This window comes from Blastocystis hominis (genome assembly GCF_000151665.1).
Source record: "Blastocystis hominis, Singapore isolate B (sub-type 7) whole genome shotgun sequence assembly, scaffold_2".
NCBI classification, from domain to species: domain Eukaryota; class Bigyra; order Opalinata; family Blastocystidae; genus Blastocystis; species Blastocystis hominis.
In genome coordinates, this window is record NW_013171827.1 from 1,091,755 (window position 1) to 1,114,108 (window position 22,354).

Sequence of the window (22,354 nt, forward strand, 5' to 3'; positions counted from 1 at the left end):
AGTCATCATACAGATACTGGTCGTCAATTTCCATTATTCCCGTTGAGTTGTATTTCCAATTCAAAGAGAATATACAAAAAAAGATGGACGTGCTATAACCGCGGTTTTCAGAACAAACAAACAAACATATTTAATCCGTGCCATTTCCCCCTTCCGAATTCGAATCCGACTCTTCTGACTTGGGCGATTCGTCGTTTCTCATCTTCTCAATGCGATTGATGATTTCGGTAGCTCGATTAAAACAGCCATTGGTATCCTTTCCGCAAACGAAGCACTTTGACGTTTTCCGATACTGCTCCAACGCGCACTTCTCACAGAAATAGTGTCCACAGCTGCTTCTCAGCCCAACGCCCAATCATTACTTCGTAACCACCGGATTCGTAAACGGTTCTCTGCAGATAAAGCAAGCAAATGGCAGTTCCTCCTCGTCGCTACTCTCAATTACGTACTTGTTGTCTTCATCTTCGGAAGCTTCCCCTCGTTCTCGTCGTTTGCGTTTTTCTTCCTGCTCTTTATTCCAGTCGCGTTCCTGTTCCGTTATCCAATTCATGAATGGCTACAATCTCCCAGCCACTTTTATAGTCGCCTCGATCATGTAGGAAAATGCAGGAATCTCCAAACGCACAATATCCAGTCTCTTTGTAATCCTTACAGACATCAGGCTGGTAGTCGAATCGATTGCTGATTGCAATATGGCTCGTAGCCCGGATAGGGCCTTGCGTTCCGGTGAACTTGTTGTTCGAGAGCTGGGCTTCTGTCTTCTTTATATATTGGTGATAGCCTGTGGCGCCCCGGTAAATTTTAGGATCCTACAGGTCAAGTGACTCCTCTTCGCCAACGAGCTGTTCTCCTTTCTCTTCAGCCTCCTTTTGCATCCGAATTTGTTCTCTCAGCTGTGCTATTTTATCACTATATATGAAAAACACCGTCTAATGCAACTGTTCTGTATCTTCATATCCTAAGGTCGTATAAATTCCTCCAGAAGCTTCAAAGCGCTTCTCAGACATATCTGACTTAATGTTTCTACAAATAGTACGAAAAGCCAGGAGATATACAAGTTTACATCTTTTGGCTTTAAGGATACTGAAGAAAGCATATTCACCTACAGCTAAGTCGTATTTACTGGTGTCACTTTCTGCTTCTTGGATTCATCAGCCACCACAGTAACCTCTTCTTCGGAGCTAACATCTTCATTCTTGCGCAAATTACCACTCCTCCTCTTTCTTTTGAATTGCGGCGACATTTCCACAATACTTTCTAACAAACAAACAAACAAACAAGCGAGCAAGAGTTCGTTAATCCTTCTTAGCTGCTCTTTCCTCCTCATCAAATTGAATAATGCTCTTCGAACTATCGAAGAGAGCCACTAGAGACACAATCTGCTTGAAAGCAAAGACAGGAAGGAAGGCAATATTGAAGAACTTCCAGATCGGGATTGTGAACTCCGGAATCATTCCCTTACCGGCGCTAAAATTAAATCAAAGAAGAGGAAGAAAAACAAGTAGAGCATGTAATTTGAGAAAATCCAAGTCTCGTTAAGCAGACAGACAACAAAGAGAGAATAGGGAACCACGTAGTAGAAGCGCAGAATCCACGGACGCTCTTCATCAATCGCTTTGTGACTTTTACCCACAAGAGTAGCACTAATGAGAACAGAAAACCAATCTATACGAGAACATCTGAATCCAGTGACTTGTGATCTCCAGTATAAGCATAACTATGATGAAATATTTGTATTCCGGATAAATGCAGGCAAGAGCCAGATATAAAGAACACGTACAGAACCGGTCGCATATCATATCAAGCACTGCTCCAAAGTGAGAACCTAAAACTGACCTCAACTATCAAACGGGGACATTGGTTGAACCTTCTTGCAGCAACACCATCCATAGCATCTAGAATATAGCTAAAAAAGTAGAGACAGCAAAACACACTGGGAATAATCAAGGTTGAATACACTTACTTAGGATTTGTGTCTACGAACAGAAAACTAATAATTCCAGTGATAGCACGAATATAGCCAATAATATTAGGTAAAAACAATGCGACGGAAACCATTTCAATCAAGTTTTTCAAAAAGAAAGTGGTAAACTCGATAAAATACACAATATTTTTGGATTACGACTAAAACAAACAAATACAAGTGTTCAGATACATTACTTGCAGGAAGCAGGCTTCTCTCCCTTATAAGCATCGCAAATCATTTGGAAGAAGTCGTCACTCTCACCCATCACCTTACCATCAACGACCACCCAAGGGACCCATTTGTGATCAGCAGGGGTCTTATCAGCAGCAATCAGATGAAGAGCAGGTCCCTCAGTACCCTTAGCACAAGAAAGGATCACCTGAGCATCCACTCCAGCAGCAGCAGCACACTTCTCAACACCCTCGTCAGAGAAATCAACAGAAGTCTCCTGGCAGAGAATGAAAGGCCACCACTTCTCAGGATAGTGCTCCTGAGAGCAAAGCTCAATGTAGTTTCCATAGCACTCCTTATCACCATGCTGGCACTGGAAAGTGGGAGGATCACGAGTAATAACACGGGCATTTCCATAAGGAACGAGTTCCAAATCGGTAATAGCCATCAAATCCTCAGTCTCATGAAGCTTCACAAGCTCGTTGGTGATGAAATACTCGCAGCCAGGGCAATAGGACTCGAAATAGAGAGTAGCCTTCACCTTAGGAGCTTCGTTCTTCTGAGCCTTCTTGCAGGAAGCAGGCTTCTCTCCCTTATAAGCATCGCAAATCATTTGGAAGAAGTCGTCACTCTCACCCATCACCTTACCATCAACGACCACCCAAGGGACCCATTTGTGATCAGCAGGAGTCTTATCAGCAGCAACCAGATGAAGAGCAGGTCCCTCAGTACCCTTAGCACAAGAGAGAATCACCTGAGCATCCACTCCAGCAGCAGCAGCACACTTCTCAACACCCTCGTCAGAGAAATCAACAGAAGTCTCCTGGCAGAGAATGAAAGGCCACCACTTCTCAGGATAGTGCTCCTGAGAGCAAAGCTCAATGTAGTTTCCATAGCACTCCTTATCACCATGCTGGCACTGGAAAGTGGGAGGATCACGAGTAATAACATGAGCATTTCCATAAGGAACGAGTTCCAAATCGGTAATAGCCATCAAATCCTCAGTCTCATGAAGCTTCACAAGCTCGTTGGTGATGAAATACTCGCAGCCAGGGCAATAGGACTCGAAATAGAGAGTAGCCTTCACCTTAGGGGCTTCGTTCGCCTCATACTTGCCGCAGGACTCAGGCTTCTCTCCCTTATAAGCTTCACAGATAGCCTTGAAGAAATCGGTGGTGTGTTCCAAGACCTTGCCATCGACAACAATCCAAGGGACCCATTTGTGATCAGCAGGAGTCTTATCAGCAGCAACCAGATGAAGAGCAGGTCCCTCAGTACCCTTAGCACAAGAGAGAATCACCTGAGCATCCACTCCAGCAGCAGCAGCACACTTCTCAACACCCTCGTCAGAGAAATCAACAGAAGTCTCCTGGCAGAGAATGAAAGGCCACCACTTCTCAGGATAGTGCTCCTGAGAGCAAAGCTCAATGTAGTTTCCATAGCACTCCTTATCACCATGCTGGCACTGGAAAGTGGGAGGATCACGAGTAATAACACGGGCATTTCCATAAGGAACGAGTTCCAAATCGGTAATAGCCATCAAATCCTCGGTCTCATGAAGTTCAACCAAGCTATGAGTAATGAAATACTCGCAGCCAGGGCAATAGGATTCGAAATAAAGAGAGGCCTTCACCTTATCAGCCTAAAAACTGAGAATTATGCATAATAACCTACGGCAGAGGCGGCGGCAAGTAATGCCAGAGCAACAAAAAGAATCTTGGAAAGCATACGAAATAATCTATGTGAAAAACCAAAAATCGATTTGATAAAACCCCGATCATGAAATGACGCATTACTACTTTTTCCCTTTTTTGTTTGTGCTTCCGTTTCGAAAATGTGTTACCATTTTTGCAGTACACTCATTTGATAATCTTGACTCGGTTTTTCACAAAGGAGTTTTATTGCCGCCGTAAATGGGAACAAGGATTAGCAACCCAATTAGACATCGCGATAGAATAGAAAGTGTATATTTAGAAAGGTATGATTTTTTCGAACGCTACTTCTTTCAAACACTTTCGATATTCAAAGAACGTACTTGCTCAAGTGAAAAGCGGCACGGTAACTTACCGCACACTATTCTGCTTAAATCTGAAAAACTATCTATTTTTGGGATCATTCAGAATGGACAAACACAATTCTTTCAAATCTTTAGTGAGGTACTACCCGAATGGTGAAAATCAGATTCTGATGTAAACAAAAAAAATCTCACAAACAAGCGCTGAGTAAGACTTCGAAACTAATTCAAGCATAGAAAAAAGTAGAGACAATATGGAAATGGATATCATTTCATACTACCTAGTATCGGATGTCTATATCGCGCGAAGTGCACTATCGTAATTCTGTTAACTAAGTTGCGAGTTGATTTGTTGAACGAAATTTCGTTCAACAAGCGTCATTCTTCATTCTTGATATCTCAAAAAAATGTACGCTCTTTTCATTGCTTTAGCTATTCTTTCTATCGCCTCTGCCGATAGATTTGCCATCATTATTGCTCCTAGAGCCAACTGGCCTGACTATGGTGTCCAGTCGGAGAGTTGCCGTATGTACAAGGACCTGATTGCTGGAGGTATGAAGGCTGAGAACATTATTCTGATGAGCACGCATGCTGTGAGTGATTTACCGAGAAATCCTTTCCCTGGTGACTTGTACACTGATGATTCTCCTGAAGCTCCTGGAAAGGACTACGCTCATGGATGTGTCGAGCATATTGACTACGAAGAGGACCAGATGTCCGGGAAGGTTATGCTTGCTATCATGAGAGCTGATGTGGAGGAGTTGAAAAAGCTCACGGAAATGGAGAATCCTCGTGTCCTGAAGACTACTGCTGAGGATGATATTATGCTCTATTTCACTTCTCACGGAGGTCCTGGTTCGATTCTTGTTGGAAGCAGCACTGTCTCTGAGAGAGATCTGATAAAGACCCTCGAATATATGCACGAGAACCACATGTACAAGCGTTTCCTCTTTTTGATGGAGGCTTGCTATTCTGGATCCATGTTCGTGAATCTTGATAAGTCGTTGAATGTGTACGCTCTGACTGCTGCTGATCCTGATCACTCTTCTTATGAATCTCATTGTCCTCCTAATGATGTTGTGAATAAGAAGGCTCTCGGTACTTGCTTGTCTTGCTACTGGGATAATGCTATGGAGTGGTTCATTGAGGGTGGAACTGAACACACTCTGGATGAGCTTCATGATCATATTCACGCGAAGGTTGCTGAGTCTAGTAGCCAGAATGCTAGTAAGTGGGGTGATCTTGAGCTTGGAAAGCTGCCTCTGAGCACTTTCATGGGTAACATTCCTGCTAACCGCTTGAATGCTCGTAAGGCTGATGATTCTGAGAAGATTGCGAAGGCTGATGTGCCTGCTCACCTGGCTAAGTGGAACGCGATTCGTGCTAGTGGCAAGGACAAGGAAACTGCCATGAAGGCTTACGAAACGATTCTGATGGCTGAGGCTAAGAAGGAAGTGGAAGTGATGAGACTGGGCCGTTTGCTGATGAACGAGAAGGCTGCTAACCAAGCTTTGACTTCTGCTGCTGAGAGTTACTCTGCTTCTTGTGTTGCTGAATTGGCTAACACTCTGGTTAGCAAGTGTGGACACAGCTATCCTATGAATGATAAGACCATGAATATGCTGAAGAACATTTGCTTGCCTGGTGTTTCTGTGCCTAATGTGGACTTTACTCAGGTTTGTATGTAAGGCATCTACTATTATTACAATGTTGTTTGTTATATTAAATGAATTTGAATGAATATATATTGTAATATAATGAAATGAATCAATATATGATAATTTTGCTAATCGATTAAAAATACAACATGTTAGGTTGTGTGACTTAGAAATAAACAAACTGCTGCTGCTGCTGCTTATTCTCTTACCCAATCTCTCTTTCCTTCCTCCACGATAATAATAATTACTATGATTACTATGATTATGATTCACAACAAACAAGGCTGAACTGATACTCTAAAAAGCTACACTTAATCGGTGCGAGGTCCATAAGGCGAATAGTCGGGCAGTCCGGGCACCTGGAACTGCTTGAAGTGCTCGACGAACTTTCCAGCGAGCTTCTTGGCGACACGGTCGTACTCCTCCTTGTCAGCCCAGGTGTTGCGAGGCCAGAGCAGATGATCGTCGACTCCCTCGACATGGGTGGGCACCTCCAGATTGAAGCGGTCGTTGTGGCGGAGCTCGGCCTTCTCGATGGATCCGCTGAGGATTCCGTCGATGCAGGCGCGGGTGACGGGGATGTCCATGCGCTTGCCCACTCCGTAGCCGCCTCCAGTCCATCCGGTGTTGAGCAGATAGACCTTGGTGCCATGGCGGTTCAGCTTCTCACCGAGCAGCTTCGCGTACACGATGGGGTTCATCGGCATGAACGCTCCGCCGAAGCAGGGCGAGAAGTTGGGCACGGGCTCCTTGATGCCGCGCTCCGTTCCGGCCACCTTCGCGGTGTAGCCGCACAGGAAGTGGTACATGGCCTGCTCCGTGGTCAGCTTGCTGATCGGAGGCAGCACGCCGTAGGCATCGCAGGTCAGGAAGATGATCGCCTTGGGATGGCCCGCCATGCTGTCCGGCTTGTAGTTCTTGATGTGGTAGATCGGGTACGCCACGCGGCCGTTCTGCGTCTTGCTCACATCGTTGTAGTCCAGCGAGCCGTCGGGACGCACCATCACGTTCTCCAGCAGAGCGTCGCGCTTGATCGCGTTCCAAATATCCGGCTCCTTCTCCTTCGACAGATTGATCGTCTTCGCGTAGCAGCCGCCCTCGAAGTTGAAGATACCGTCGTCGTCCCAGCCGTGCTCATCGTCTCCGATCAGGAATCGCTTCGGGTCCGCCGACAGCGTCGTCTTGCCCGTGCCCGACAGACCGAAGAACAGCGCCGAGTCGCCGTCCTTGCCCACGTTCGCCGAGCAGTGCATCGGCAGAATGCCCTGCAGAGGCAGGCAGTAGTTCATCACGCCGAAGATACCCTTCTTCATCTCGCCTCCGTACTTCGCGCCCACCACGATCGCAAGGTTGTTCTCCATATCGAAGCCCACGAACGCCTCCGAGTTCAGGCCCTGGCGCTTCCAGTTCTTGTTCACCAGACCCTTGCACGTGTTGATCACAGTGAACTCCGGCTTGAAGTTCTTCAGCTCCTCCACAGACTTGGGGCGAACGAACATGTTCGTCACGAAGTGGTGCTGCCAAGCGTACTCCGTCACAAAACGCACGCACTTGCGCGACTTCGGGTTCGCTCCGCAGTAGCCATCGAACACGTACACCTCCTTGCCGTTCATGTACTGCTTCACATCGTCGTACACCTCGTTGAACACCTTCTCAGACACAGGCTTGTTGGGGGGGATCGGGCTCCACCAGATGTTGCTCTTGCTGGGCTCTCTCTCCACAAAGTATTTATCCTGAGGAGATCTTCCGGTGTAGATTCCAGTGTCTACTTCGAAAGCTCCGGTGTTCGTGAACACTCCTTCGTTGTTCTTCTTCTCGTGCTCAGCAATCTCATCTACCTATCAAACACCGCACACATCACGCACCATAAGTCAAGTTACGGTGAACCTTGCCGACGTTAATGCCCAGCTTATCGAGACCCAGGGCAGCTCCAGTGGTCTCAATATGGCGAGCTACACAACCCATCAAAGCCTGGCTCCTATTCCTCAGATACATTGTCAGCAAGTTACTTCAACACAGGGACAACGGATTTTACAAAACGAGCAGAAAGCATATTTTATAAAAATAATATGAGAAAGAATTTGTGGAGAGGGATCATGAATGAAACTCCCATGGGAAATCTCTCTTCTCCTTTTAACATGTCGACCAGATTTCACAGTATGGATCAATAGAGTATATTGTCTGCTATTACATAGCAAATCCTATGGTTCACATGGTCTATTTTGGAAAAGAATCTGACAGGAGGTGATATACAAAGAATTCATTTTTATTTTCAGGAAGCGCATGCACAAAAATAACGATTTCCAACAAAGAGGGAAAGAAAAGCAAGCATCCACTTAATCTTCAGTCGTCTTCGTTAACTGGTATCCCTTCTTTCGGTTCATAAAGTTCGAAAACTTTTCTTTGATGTCGCGTCCAAGCGAGGAAATGGACACAGCACTAAAAGAAGCTTCATCAGGCATGTAGTAGGAGTAGCCTCCACCGCGCGAACCTACAGAATCACACAATGCAGGCGCATTCAACCATATGCAGCAAACGTCCGATTTGGATAGGAACTTCGATTTCCAAACCTCGAGTAATGGACATCCGACTTCAAATCGATATCCATTGGTTCAATTTGTCTCTGGGGCGCAATGTGAATCTAGTTTCTCAAATATCCACAAAACAATCACAATCAACAAATCTTTAGGCAAACGCGTGCACCACGTTCGGTGCAAATTCAAACCATATTTTCTTTCCAACGCTCTCACTTCTTGCTCCGTCTCCTCGCTAATATCCAGAGACGTATCCTTTTTGACGCTAATCATTTGAATTCCACACTCTACCCTACGTGCTTACTAATTCAGGGTTGGTATCTCCTGACATTATCAGTAACGAAGCAATCGTCTTTTCCATGCTGCCCCCTACAACAATTACAATCTCCCACACAAAGGGATACTATTTTCCGTCAAGACCATCCGCAATACTTCCACGTCGAATGTCGGAAACATATCCGCCAGTTTCTTGATCGCTTCATCCATCGTAATAACAGTGCTCATTTTTCGAATTTCTAAAAAGAGAAAATGGTTTTTAAAACCGTCCAAAGAGAACAAAAGATTTCTTCATCAAACACCCTTTTAAATTACAATTTTACCGGTCCGCATCGCTCTCTCGATTTTCACCTTAATATCCTTCCGATAACCCGCATACACCTTCGCCATCTCCGCAATCGTCCCCACCCCGGTCGCTTCCAGCGGCGTCGGATCCTGGTCCTTCTGTTTGATCTCTTCCTCCGCTTCCTTCATCGCTTCCACCTGCTCTTCCTCCCATTCCTTCTCTTCCTCCTCCAATCCCTCCAACTCGGCTCGCAGCGCCTCCGGCGTAACCTCCGGGATGGGTTCGCACACCTCCTTGAACCGAATCGACCGTCTCTGGATCGCCGGCAGCGCCTTCTCCAGCGCGATCAGATGCTCCGAGTTCTTTCCTGCCCACGCTTTCAGCTCCGTTTTCGCCTCTTGGTCCGCCTTCTGGATCGATTTCTCGAACTCCGCCGCTTGTTTCTCCGCGTTCGATGCATCTCCAGGACCCAGACCGGCTCCCGAACCGGCTCCCGAACCGGCTCCCGAACCGGCTCCCGAACCGGCTCCCTGCCCTCCTTCGGGCTCGTCGATCCGCTCCAGCTCGGTCTCCAGCGCGGAGGCTTCGGCGGTCGCGCGCTGCGCCGCGAGCGCGTCGTTGGAATCCTCGACGGCGCTCAGCGCCTTGGCCACTTCCGCGTCGGACAGCCCGCGAAACGACGCGCCGTTCAGGACCTCTATTCCTCATCGCTGCGCCCCTCGCCGACCTGCCTGGTTCTCCGCGGGCTGCGCGCCGAGAATGTCGCGGACGGTCATCTCCTGGATGAAGGACTGCGTGGTGAAGCGACCCTCCTCGAGGGAGAGCTGGGAGAGATGCCGCTTCTGATTGGCCTTCTTGAGGATGTTCTCCTCCACGGTGCTCTCGCTCACCAGGCGGTAGATGTGCACGTCGCGCGTCTGCCCGATGCGGTGCGCGCGGTCCTGCGCCTGCGCGTCCATCGCCGGGTTCCAGTCCGAGTCGTAGAAAATCACCGTGTCGGCGCCCACCAGATTGATTCCCAGCCCGCCCGAGCGCGTGCTGAGGATGAACACGAACACTTGGTTGTCGTTGTTGAACTTCTCCATCATCTTCTGGCGCTGCGGCAGCGGCGTGGACCCGTCCATCCGCAGGTACGTGAAGTGGTGCATGTTCAGAAACGTCTCGAAGATGTCCAGCATGCGCGACATCTGCGTAAACAGCAGGCAGCGATGGCCTTCCTGCCGCAGACGCGGAAGCATGGCGCTCAGCACCTCCAGCTTCCCGCAGTCGTACTGCAGCAGCCGCTTCTCGGGGAATTGCACACTGTGCAGCATTTCCCACGCGTGGATCGCCGGTCTACGTCGCATCCCCGCGGGAACCGTACAGTTTGCCGTAGTCTCGACGGAAGGAAACCGCCGCCGCGCGACTTTCTGCGTCCCACCCGCGGAAATTCGCCTCCAGATCGCCGAGCGTCGAGCGGATTGGATGCATGGGACGCGTTCGCGCCACCAGAACCGTGTAGTTCTCCACGTTCGCCTTTTCCCTCTCGCACACCGCGGGGAAATCGGGAACCAGGGCGCTCAGCGCGCGCGTGAAGTCCTCCCACCCGCGGGAATTCGCCCGCACGTCGGCGGTGGGGCGTCGATAGACGGAAACCAACGCGCGAAGATCGGACCCCCACAGCGGAACGCGCTGCAGCGCGCGCTGGTTGTGTTCGGCGAGCCGAACGGCGCGGATTCGCTGCCGAATCAGCGTCTCCTCGACGGTCTGCTGCTGGATCCCGCGGAACGTGGAAACCGTGGAAGCGGACCAGGCTTCTAGAATGGAGGGACGAGGGAAAGGGGACTGGAGGGAGCGGGGAAGAAGGTGGAGCTAAAAGCGGCGGCGTGGACTTCCTGGATGAGCGCAGAATTGGGATTGAACGTGGCCTGGAGCTCCACGATCTCGTCGAGGAACGCATTCGAATTCGGCTGGAGCGATCGGCGAAGCAGCGCAGCGCCCATGCTGTCCGTCTCGCGATCCACCAGCCGGAAATCGTTCACCAGCGCAACGCGGCGGCAGAACGAAGGGAATATCCGCAGCGAGCGTCGCCAGTCCGCAGCGTCCAACGCGGCGTCGGTCAGCGCGTCCTGCTGCAACGAGGATCTCTCCAGAGCGTTCTGCTGCAACGAGGATCTCTCCAGAGCGTCCTGCTCCCACATACATCGATTCAGCGTGTGCGAAAACACCACGCCGCGCTCGGTTCGCGCCATTCGCTCCACAAGCCGGGGAATTGGGAACTCAATACACTCACAAATGAAAGGCGTGCGGATGGGGCGGGTCTCGAAGAGGTCGGGATGATTGCAGACCTTTCGGAGCTGCATCAGCACGCCCATCATCGAGAGAAACGACCCGCTAGCCAGCTGCTCGCGCGTGTTGCGCCGCCCGATGTAGTCCTCGTAGAGGAACCGCTGGCGCTTGCTCAGCGGACAGGTCACGATGTGGAAGTATTTCTTGGGCATCTAGACTTCAAGCCTCGCGCTGCGCCGCACTTCCTTCTCCACTTCGCTCTTCAGTCGGCGGAGAATAAACGGACGCAACACCTCGTGCAGACGGTGCACCAGCCGCGCGTTTACGCTCCGCTCGCCTTCCACCATCTGATTCATTGGGTTGCTGAACCAGAACGCGAATTCCCCGCGGCTTCGGAAGAGCGCGGGCATCAGGAAATGCATCAGCGACCACAGCTCCATCAGACTGTTCTGCAGAGGCGTTCCGGTGAGCAGAAGCCGCCGCTTTGTGTTGAAATGAAGGAGGATTTGCCAGCGTTCGGACTGGAAATTCTTGATGTTGTGCGCCTCGTCCAACACCATGTACACCCACTTCTTGCGACGAAACACCGACACGTCGCGCACAGCGAGCTGATACGAGGTGATGCACACCTGAAACCCGCCGCCTTGCGACCAGCCTTTTCGCTTTTCCTACAAAAGAACAATCGGTTCGCGATTACTTGGCGCTCTTTGGCGGTTCCGTAGTACGTCAAGACCTTCAAGGCGGGACAGAATCGCTTGAACTCGCACTCCCAATTCAACATAGTGCTCGTCGGCACAACGATCAGATGAGGACCCCAGATGCCCTTTACTGCGGCTAGATAGGCTAAGAGAGAGATGGTCTGCAGGGTCTTCCCAAGTCCCATTTCGTCGGCTAAGATCCCGCTTAGTCCCTGCTCATAGAGCGAAACGAGCCATTCCAGACCTTTTTCTTGATAGGGACGAAGCTTGTATTTGGGATTCAGCAGGTAGGGAGGGCGGATTTTCGATTTGGCTAGAATAAAATGGGCGGACAGGTTATACAGTTCGGGTCTGTACCATCAATGATGCGACTGGAAAGGCGTTCTGTGTAATCTTCCGTCTGCTTCAACATAAACTGCAGATGACGATCCATCAGCTCGCTGCGCCGTTCGTAGAGTTGACTGGATGTGAGAAACGCTCAGATTGCAAACCCCTTGTGCTTGTAGACGACAATCTTGTCAATTTTGTTCCAATACATTGTGATATGCTTACTGATATGCTTCGCTACTACTCTCTGTTCTTTTGCCATCTCCTACAAATCAAATAGCCTTTACACTTGCGTGCCTGTCTCTTCCTCTCCTTTGCCTCCTTCTTTAGCTTAGCTACGGTAAGTACTTCTTTGCACACTTCTTTCCTCTTCTTTATAAAGCGTTTTCGCTCTTCCAGAAAGTCGTTTGCCAGCCATTTCATTTCTGCCAACATGTAATCCCAGTGTGTCTAAGCAGAGTTATTTCATTTCGAAAAGTAATACCTTTTCAGGTGATTTGGGAATATCCTTTCTCACGCGCTTATTTTTGCTATACTCCTGTATTTCTCTGATTCTCTTTTCCACTTGGATTTTTTCTGGGATGTATTTCACATAAGCGCCGATAAATGCTTCAAAAGATTCCAACGTAGGAGATAGGACAGACTTTGGTGGATCTCCCTCCACCTCCATTCTATTGAAGAATCGTAAACAGAGGAAATATGAGTGAAGTGTGAATAAAACAAAAAAGCAAAAAGCAAAAAGAAACTCTCCCAGACGGGCTTGAACCGTCGACCTTGCGGTTAACAGCCGCACGCTCTAACCAACTGAGCTATGGAAGACCTGTCTTTCATTTGACATTTTCATATACAAGTTTATTGTCACAAACAATCCTCACAATCACACTCGAATCATACTACGGTATTGGAAGAACTGCAGTAGCACACACAACAACATCACAACAGCCTCGAAAAGAGAAGAGATTATCACCTTTCTCTTCAGCTTTATCAGATCTAAATGTCGTCCACAAAGCACCTCATCATACCTTGCTTATAGTTATGCTGTTTCTCACGCGTGTAACGCTGCTCGTCCTGCATAGCGTAAATCTCAGTGGCGACATACTGCAGTTTATCAGCCAGGTTATTTACATCATCTGCAAGGTAAAGAGAATGATAACGACTACTGGAAGTCACGTATTCAGTTCGAGGAGATTTGTTGATCGGCTTGAGCTCATTTCCTACTTGATACCGGAAGGAAATACTTGTTTCCTCCGAACGGCGAGTGGAAAAGCACATTGTTATTCGATTCTCGCCTTCAAAGTTGTAACTAAAATCATCGCTTGGCTTCCCCTCAGACTGGTACACTTTTGCTTTGTTTTTATCAGTAATCTGCAACATTAGCACACTCTCAGAAAAGTACAGAAACAATTATATTTTTCTCATCTCCCTTGGTTACTTCATACGAAGCGTATAGCTGATCTCCAGCTTTCCCCACTTCCCAAATACACTGTTCAACTCCATTCTTCAATGTGATAGTAAGTGCATTGGTTGCCATTAAACCCATCAAACAGAATACAATTAAATTCTTCATCCCAGTAAGCATTGACTGTTATTCAGGCACAATCGGATAATGAAGAAGCTGGAAATGGTATTGTCTTTGAGGTACTGCTTTTCGATGATCAATGAGAATTATTTCGGCAGTGTTACCATCGTTTCATAGCCCAAGTGATTAATTATCGATATTAGAGATCGCGTTTTTGGTGAATGATGAAAGAGATTATGAAGGTTCGTTTCTTTATTCAAGCTCGGTAGCGTTGGGAATGCAGTGGAGGGGAAGGGCGAAGTATGTGTTCTATGCGTGATGTTTCCAAAGGCACCTATTATTTCAGGAGTCTAGAATGGTGAATCGAAAAAAGCAGTATAGTTCCATGATGGTTTATTTTGGTGAGCAAGGAATGAAAACATGCTAGATCATAGACCTATATAGAAGAGAATGATGAGCTACTTATGAAGAAGGGACTGATGAACATTTTGGTTGTTTCTGAAGACAATACTGAGGATGATAAACTGGCTGTAAGATGTATATCAATAGCTGATATATATATATATAACCCTTATTGTATGGCCAATCTATACAGTATTAGCTTTTTTGGTATTCCTTTCCCAGCACATATCTCATCAATCGATAGTACAGACACACAATAGGGTAATTAGTCGTCTATTAATACAAGAACAGCTTGAGCACGTTGATACATGAATAATCACAAATCATTGAACGGTGGGATATTAGAAACAAAATATGTGTATATTTCTACAGAGATAATATTGAATAGATCATTTAGAATAATGTTCACTTTTTCAACTGTCGATTCGATGATAAGTGTATAACACCAGTAAAGGTCAACACATGGCAGCATCTGTTATTTTGCTTTTAGGGATAAATAAAGCATAAAATCAGTACTCAGACACATTATACAATTGCAACATATCTAACTACATAACTTTTTCGGTAGATTCCTTGGAATACAGCAGGTCAATAGAAGAACATAAATGCATTTATTACAATACAATTATTTTTTCTCAAGAGTGATGTACTATCAACCAAATGTACATAAAGTTGATAGCAAAAACACATCGCTTAACATCATCCATAACAACTCAAAAAAATGATGTGCTGAGTACAAGACAAATGATCATATTCAGCATTCTTTCACTTAACTACCTTCTGTTTGTGACTTGTTCAACAAAAAGCAACTACCCAAGTACAACTCATTGAATTGGCATGATGCTTTTTGAAATGGTCAAAATGAATTTGAAATAATAGCTTGCTTTAATGATTTACAATCAATAGGGACAGAACGCAGATGACTAATAATATAAGAGAAAGAATATATGTGTGAATAGTACAGGAATGTGATTGATTACGATTATGTTTTAAGAAATAAAGTTAGATTGTTAAAACAGAAGAAGTGTAATATGTGATAATGCGATGCTTGATTCCTCGACAATCCGACAGTTTTATCTATTTTCTCTTTGTATTTTTTATAAATCATTTGGTTGCAGGGAATGAAGGAAATAAGCATAGAGAGTTTGACCGTGATCATAGAATGAACTGCTGAGGATATTACAAATCAACAGTCGATAAGATACATTTTAAGCGAAAAATGTAATAAATCCACAGTATCATCATAATGACTAAAGCTCATTGCCTTCATTTATGAAGTTCAAATACTAAAAAGCGAAAATGGAATCATGGTTATATCACTGTTTACTTTGTATTTTATGCAAAGGAAAATGTTAAATAACATCAAAGCAGTGTAATTCGTACATTAGAATAACATGATTGACAACAAATAATGAAATGGATTAATAATGAGTAAGTTAGAGAATAGAAAGGATGGGTTTGTTTAACATAAATACTGGATGAGTGAGTGAGTGGAGAGGAGTAGAATAGAATGTAATAGTGGAATAAAAGAACAGCATCGAGACTTCTCAGCGAGTCACCCACACTGGTACTAACTCGACTCGTGATGACTTAGCTTCCTAGATCGGACGGGTTAGGGCGCTTTCCATCAGATATGGCCGTTCTCATTTTATTATTATTCAATTACCTATTTAAATATCACATTCTTATCATCATTCATTCACTCACATATTTTGAGTTACATTTCTGATTCTGTATCAACTGCATTAGAGAACAAATAGTACTTGTGTTGTGTATTCAAACAAATAGAAATGCAAACATTCTACAGATACATAATTACTTCTTCAAATTCACCAAGAACTTCGAGATTCCTGCATTGTTAGGAACGAAAGTTTTATCACCTTCGTGCCAGTTCGCAGGACAGACTTCTCCGTGTTCATCACTGAACTGAAGTCCCTTGATCACACGGATCGTTTCATCCACACTACGACCAACTCCATTATCATTTATATAAATATGACGGATTTTCTGATTCGGATCAATCAAGAACAATCCCCGGAAAGCTTGAGCATAATCCAAACCCGATTTATCTTCATTGTATACTCCATAGTTCTTCATCGTCTCACGAGTCACATCCGAAAGCAACGGAATATTGATAAGACCACCCAGTCCACCCTCAGAACGGGATGCCTTCAACCAACTCAAATGAGTATAAGGAGAATCTCCAGAAATTCCAAGCACCACAGTGTTCACTGCAGCCAACTTGTCCGCAGCATCATTATAAGCGAATATTTCGGTGGGACAAACGAAAGTCCAATCCATGGGGTAGAACAACAGAATTACCCACTTTCCCTTGTAGTTATCAAGCGAAATATTAGAAATGGTTTCAGTTCCTTGAGCTCCATTCAAACAAAAGTTGGGAGCAGTTTGACGAATCGTGACGGGCATTTCTTAACTTGAGTAAATATAGATAAACAAATAAATAAATAATTAATGAATATTAATGTAGAAAGATAGCTCATTTTTGAACAAAGAAAAGGTTGGGAACAAATGAATGAAACTCCCTTCTTTTCTCAAAGATTGTGAATATACGACAATCGAATAGTTTTTGAATCACTATGTTGAAAACCGAAAATAGAATGAATAGTAGAATAGATTAGCAATACAGAATCGGATACTTTGTAGCTGAAGAAAAATGGAGTGAATAGTTCGTTTTCTGTTGTTTTTAATGTTGTGATGAGATCCAACTGAAACCATTTCATTCTTGTGTAGTATTTCTTTTAAGAAGTTGAGGTCATTCTCCCTGCAACTTATAATTCACAAGTATTATTGATGAAAGAAACAGTGAATGCATTGAATTACCCTAATGAGCGATATCAAGTGGAATTGTGAACGAAATAGTGAATACTCCAATAATGGGTGATGATATGTGAACAGAGACTAGACATATAGCTAGAATGTGCTATCTATTCGTGGTATGAAATGGAAGGTTTGGACTTGAAATATGCTGAAATGAGTGTAGTATTATTACAGTGGAAATGTGCATTAAGTAGTGTCCAGTGTAGATATTTACTGTTGGTTACTAATTATGTATTGACAAATACTTATTTGGTCATATATGATGAGTCCATACTTGCCAATATCTACTTCATAGAATAAGGAACTATTGCTCAAATATACCACACAACAATAAGGAGATATAATGGTGAAATAGCATTACTACTGATATCATCAGTACACGATCTAACTCCACTGAAAGTGATCAAAACCTTTAGTGTCTCGTAGTAATCAAAAGGTAATTCAACTGCAAATCATTAGCGGATGCAATCAATCTTTGTTTACTCTGATGGAAATGATTCTTTGATAGCTTTGAATTCACGATTTCATTTTTGCTTTCCCAAAATATCTATTATGAATAGAACTCTTAAGAATTCAAATCATCAACTGAATTTAAGGTTGAGCAAATCAGAACAAAGCAATCATGAAAGAAAAACAGAATGGAAATTATAACTTGGTGCAATGATACTACGATCTTTAGAGTATGTATAAGTTTAATAAAATCGTGGTGTAGATAGTATAAATGGTCGTAATTCACCTTGTCTATTCCACAATGATCAGAAATGATATCTGTATTCTGTAAGATCATGAAAACACAGTATAAAAATAGAAAATGGCTGTCGCAGTTCAGTAAATGAACTTATTGCTGTCACAATCACTACGCTTATAACTGGTAAAAAAATAGAGTGTTCATGTTTCATCTCTATGCCTACTATTTGAATGCTATAGGTTCTATTACTTTGAGAGGCAAGCATCTATAGTAATAATAAAGTAGTAAATAATTGGAGCGTATTACGCGAAAAAACATGACCGCCTTTTTCGCGCCAAAATTACCATAAAACTATAGACCATTTGTCGGCAGTATTAATATGCTTTTCTGCCATTCTTTTCCATGGAATCCGGGCTAATCATGACACCACACGTCGGCAGGGATCTAATTTTCGCGCAAAACCACGCCAATTACCAACTACTATGGTAAAGAGAGTAAGCCATACACTACTCCGTGCTCATTTAAGGCTCACCTAGTCAAGGCAAGTTCGAATGGATCAACTCGTACAAGTATCAGAATCCCTACATCACTTCTATGACTGTCCTGTTCACACCCAATCAAGTCATGTTCAACAACGTGGATTCTACGAATGTGGTCACGAACACGAATGACGAGGAGCTAACGATTCCTCCTGGATACTACACGATCGGTCAAATCATTGCCATCCTCAACACCATGACCGATACTATGTTCTCGATATCTACGAAGGCTTCGAGTAATGGGTGTATTTATATCCAGTACCCACATACCATCGATCTCACCAATGCTCCTGACATTCGAGAAATCCTCGGTTTGGAAGGACAAATGGTCATTCTACCCGCTTCGTTCTATGGATCGAACGTGATTGATATCATGCGAAATCGTCAAGTGATCCAAGTGTACTCGTCTCTCGTGCATTCCTCCGATCTGAAGATTGCCAACCAGAACAACAACCTGCTCACCACAATGATCATTGACGATCCCGAGGTTAATTATCTCCGCACCATGGAAAACATCTGCATTCCGATGATAGCCGGATTGATGTTTTTATTCCGCGATATGGATGGTAATATCATGCGATTGAACGGCGAATTCGAACTCCAGTTGACGATCGAAGATGTGTATGATCAAGTGCCTTCCTCAATTCTACCGATGAACTAGTTCTCCATGATGGAAGTGTTCGGCAATACTACGAAGAAGGAAGTGAAGCTGGACAATTCTCTGTCATTCGATCAGTGATACATCTCATTTGTGTCACTCTATACCGACTTCGTGTTGCACAACGTACCATCCGATCAAGTGATATTAATCGATGAGGAGACATCCCCACACGAGGTGTCAATACCCAGAGGAACCCTACGACATCACGAATGGCATGAGTGTGATCCGAGTGTACAGTAGTATCAATGCTCAAACATTCGGTCTCAAGAGTCCGCTGATCGATAACCTGATTCATGTATCGATGGGACTGAACAACATGACCACCTGGGACAACCTATCGATCGATGTGATTGAACAATCGAACCTGGATTCCATTGATTGGGTACTGACAGACGCGAATGACCGCCCGATCTCCTTGAATTCGAATGTGTACATCTCATTCACGATATCTTGTAAGCACAACTTCAGTAAGGTATTCAAGTAGATAGATAGATATCAATGTCTATCTTCTATATACATATATCTATATATCTGAAAAGTAATAGTTTGATTGTTGCCTCCAACAAATCAGCCAGATATGTCTCACAGCTTGATATTGGACAACTACTCATTCCCATAGAGTCCATTCTTATGGATTTCAGCTTTATCATCAACAATACTGATATCACTATTAGTGAGTAATTCTATTCATCCTAATGAGTTGGGAACCAAAGCATTTCACTTTCATCAACCAACTCAAACAGCAAGTATTATGTATACTATTGTTATTCATGCTCGTAATAGAACAACATTGTGAATCACTTTGTATCCCTATTGAAGTGGTGTACAATTCGATCCTTCCTTTAAATAGGAGATATTCTGCATTATTTGACAGGTGGGGGATACTATATGGGTTAGAATAAGGAATAGTATTCTCTAGCAATATAACAAACTCTGATAGGTTCAGAGTGCATCAAAACGACAAAAACTGCACACCAACTATCGAAAAACCTAGAAACAGTGGAATATGAATATATCTCTATTTGTTCGTATAAAATATATTATGTATTCTACCTTATTTTGCTCAGTTCTTCAACGACACACCCACCTTTCTCACAAACTCTACTATTCGATTCTACTATACACATATCACATATTATTACTATAAATGATAACCCAAAAACTGCTTATCGCTAGCTTTTCCATTTTCATTCCTATCATCATCTTCTACATACCCTATTTCTTTCTATCCCATCTAGATAAAATTCCAAATGAATAGAACGAAAAACAAAACGCTTCCACTGGAAACAACACTCTTCGATCTATTCATTCCACAATATTCCATTTCCACTCATCTCCTTCCACTTCACAGTAAAAACAACTCCCTCCCTATTCGAAATCTATTCTTCCACTCATACCCAATTTCAACACTATTTTCACAATTGCACAATTCCTGTGTATTTTTGAAATCATTTGTTTTACAATAAAAGCTATTAGCTTCGTCTTACTGGGTTTGAATGTATTCAAAATTTGGAATTGGACTTGTATGTCCTGTCTTTTGTTTTGTTTTGTTTTGTTTTGTTTTCGGACTTCTATGTGTTTTTGTGTGTTGTGTTGTGGGAGTGTAAGTATTGTAGCTGGGATGGATTCTGTCGTCAAGTTGGTGTGTTTGAAGAAGCTAGTGTAGTCTGTGCTATCGTTACTTTGACTAAACTGTGTGTGTGAGATATGCATCGTGAACGCATTCAATACCATAATGGCGGTGGACCCTGGTTCCATTTTTGCTGTGTGGAGTGTGTTCCGAGTGAGGAATTTCTGTACTTCAAACTGTGCAACGTGGCGAACCCATTCATGTCATGTGGGACCGCGGATACATGGAGATAACTTGCAACGTGGGAGGTATCTGGTACAGGCACGACGTTCTTGCCTAGGATATCTGTTCTGTTTCTCGTATTTTCATTTTCATATTGTGAGGTGGTAGAGTGTGGTAGAGAGAACGGATTTGCGATGAGTGAAAGGGCAAACTATGGGAGCAAGAGCTGTAGGTTTGTAGAAGCGGAGCGTGTGTGGAACTTGGGAGAATGGGACAAGAAGGCGGAGTATGCGAACTGCTGTGGACACGGTCCTCGCCTCTGATTGATGCGAGCCGAGTGAACTGGAATGGCCAGTGGGAGCAGGCGAGTTCCAAGACGGTGCAGTTCTGCATTTGTGGGTCTGTGGAGCATGGGAAGGTGGAGGTGTGCGTGGTGCGGGCGTGTGGGAAGTGGTGGAATGGAAGAGAGGTGAGGTGCGTGGCGGTGGTGTGCCCCGCGGACGAAGCGGCGGGGTAGCCGGAAGGGCACTTGGGGCAAGTGTTGGATACGAAGTGCGATGTGGACTAGTGGGGCATGATCACGGATGGGTGCAACGCCTATCAGCAGTGGGAATCGATCGATCGATCGATAGGGGACGGGCTCCTGCCAGCCCATCCTGCCGATGCTGCGCTGCGCTGCGCTGCGCTGCGCTGCGCTGCGCTGCGTGGCGGGCGATGGGGCGAGGGACGTGGCGCTGTGGACGATGGGAGATGGGAAGCAATCCACGATGTACTGCACGAGCAATGTGGGCGTGGGCGAGGTGATCAACGACCCATTCGAGCCCATGAACATCCACATCGTGTTTGAATTGGCCGAGGCCACGTTCTCCTATCCCACCACCGCGATCTCCATCTCCGACTACACCATTGGGTTCGCCTTCGCCTTCGCCTTCGATGGCTCCTTCCCGCGGTTCTGCGAAGGCACGCACGCTCTACATCAATGCCAACAGGTTGGTGTCCCGAAACGGCCTCCCCTTCCCCGCGGAAACCCTCATCGCGACCTTCTCGACCCGCGCCGGCGTTCGGTTGGCGTTCGGTTGGCGTTCGGTTGTGGCCTGCTCGCATTGTGGAGAGCGCGATTGGTATGAGGGAAGTGGAGTAGGCGCAGCGCAGCGCAGCGTGTCTGTGCAGATGGAGGTTCCCTGGAGCAGTGGCATCTCCGATGAAGCCCCGATGGATGGCCTTGATGGGCAGCAATGTGCAGAGCCAGTTCTTCGAGACGCGCTCCGTGTTGGTGGCGGGCGCCATTGTGAACAGCGTGATGGCCATCAGCTGGCGTGTCCGCAAGGGCGCCTCCTGGTCCGCCTTCGCGTCCTTCTCCGTCTACCGCCCCGTCGTGCTGCTGCCTCCCTGCTTCCCTCCGCGCCCGTCGTGCTGCTGCCGCCTTCGAAGCCACGCAGGTGCGCTGGGTCTGGTGGTGGTGCGAGCTCTTCGTGCAGGCCTTGGTTGGCTCCCACTCCCAGCTCTTCGCCGCCGACGCGCTCCTCCAAGAGGGCGACGTCCAGCAACCCGAGCTCTCTCTCGCTCTCTCTCTCTCGATGCGTGCGTGGCCTACTGGGTGCGCGTGGCGCTGTGCTCCGCCGCGTGCTCCATCCTCTCCGAGGCCTCCTCTCCCATCACCCTCGCCGCGTATGTCGTCGCGCCCGGCGCGGTGCAGAACCTCGAGGTGGCCGCGCTC

The 22,354-nt window shown here is 45.8% G+C and overlaps 8 protein-coding genes; 1 reads left to right on the forward strand and 7 right to left on the reverse strand.

The window, feature by feature from the left end:
- Positions 1-130: 130 nt before the first annotated feature.
- On the reverse strand, positions 131-875 carry GSBLH_T00002753001 (uncharacterized protein; the record flags this gene model as incomplete). The annotated part of the gene is made up of 4 exons (XM_013041252.1): positions 131-332; positions 363-529; positions 561-809; positions 840-875. The coding sequence occupies 4 exons, from the start codon at positions 873-875 to the stop codon at positions 131-133; spliced, it is 654 nt and encodes a 217-aa protein (XP_012896706.1).
- A 408-nt stretch (positions 876-1,283) lies between these two features.
- GSBLH_T00002754001 (uncharacterized protein) lies at positions 1,284-2,058 on the reverse strand (the record flags this gene model as incomplete). XM_013041253.1 has 5 exons in its annotated part: positions 1,284-1,467; positions 1,500-1,643; positions 1,672-1,825; positions 1,857-1,933; positions 1,964-2,058. The coding sequence occupies 5 exons, from the start codon at positions 2,056-2,058 to the stop codon at positions 1,296-1,298; spliced, it is 642 nt and encodes a 213-aa protein (XP_012896707.1). The 3' UTR covers positions 1,284-1,295.
- Positions 2,059-2,140: 82 nt separating this feature from the next.
- GSBLH_T00002755001 (uncharacterized protein) lies at positions 2,141-3,865 on the reverse strand (the record flags this gene model as incomplete). XM_013041254.1 has 2 exons in its annotated part: positions 2,141-3,779; positions 3,812-3,865. 2 exons carry the CDS (start codon positions 3,863-3,865, stop codon positions 2,157-2,159), a joined length of 1,677 nt encoding a protein of 558 aa, XP_012896708.1. The 3' UTR covers positions 2,141-2,156.
- A 693-nt stretch (positions 3,866-4,558) lies between these two features.
- Positions 4,559-5,859, forward strand: GSBLH_T00002757001 (uncharacterized protein; the record flags this gene model as incomplete). XM_013041255.1 has 1 exon in its annotated part: positions 4,559-5,859. The coding sequence occupies one exon, from the start codon at positions 4,559-4,561 to the stop codon at positions 5,837-5,839; it is 1,281 nt and encodes a 426-aa protein (XP_012896709.1). The 3' UTR covers positions 5,840-5,859.
- Positions 5,860-6,094: 235 nt separating this feature from the next.
- Positions 6,095-7,862, reverse strand: GSBLH_T00002758001 (uncharacterized protein; the record flags this gene model as incomplete). XM_013041256.1 has 3 exons in its annotated part: positions 6,095-7,643; positions 7,675-7,787; positions 7,819-7,862. 3 exons carry the CDS (start codon positions 7,860-7,862, stop codon positions 6,121-6,123), a joined length of 1,680 nt encoding a protein of 559 aa, XP_012896710.1. The 3' UTR covers positions 6,095-6,120.
- Positions 7,863-8,925: 1,063 nt separating this feature from the next.
- Positions 8,926-12,056, reverse strand: GSBLH_T00002759001 (uncharacterized protein; the record flags this gene model as incomplete). Its single annotated transcript, XM_013041257.1, has 5 exons — positions 8,926-9,602; positions 9,633-10,463; positions 10,731-11,385; positions 11,416-11,841; positions 11,871-12,056. The coding sequence occupies 5 exons, from the start codon at positions 12,054-12,056 to the stop codon at positions 8,926-8,928; spliced, it is 2,775 nt and encodes a 924-aa protein (XP_012896711.1).
- Positions 12,057-13,075: 1,019 nt separating this feature from the next.
- On the reverse strand, positions 13,076-13,777 carry GSBLH_T00002760001 (uncharacterized protein; the record flags this gene model as incomplete). Its single annotated transcript, XM_013041258.1, has 4 exons — positions 13,076-13,188; positions 13,221-13,328; positions 13,359-13,563; positions 13,595-13,777. 4 exons carry the CDS (start codon positions 13,775-13,777, stop codon positions 13,076-13,078), a joined length of 609 nt encoding a protein of 202 aa, XP_012896712.1.
- A 1,763-nt stretch (positions 13,778-15,540) lies between these two features.
- GSBLH_T00002761001 (uncharacterized protein) lies at positions 15,541-16,546 on the reverse strand (the record flags this gene model as incomplete). XM_013041259.1 has 1 exon in its annotated part: positions 15,541-16,546. The coding sequence occupies one exon, from the start codon at positions 16,544-16,546 to the stop codon at positions 15,935-15,937; it is 612 nt and encodes a 203-aa protein (XP_012896713.1). The 3' UTR covers positions 15,541-15,934.
- Between the last annotated feature and the right edge of the window lie 5,808 nt (positions 16,547-22,354).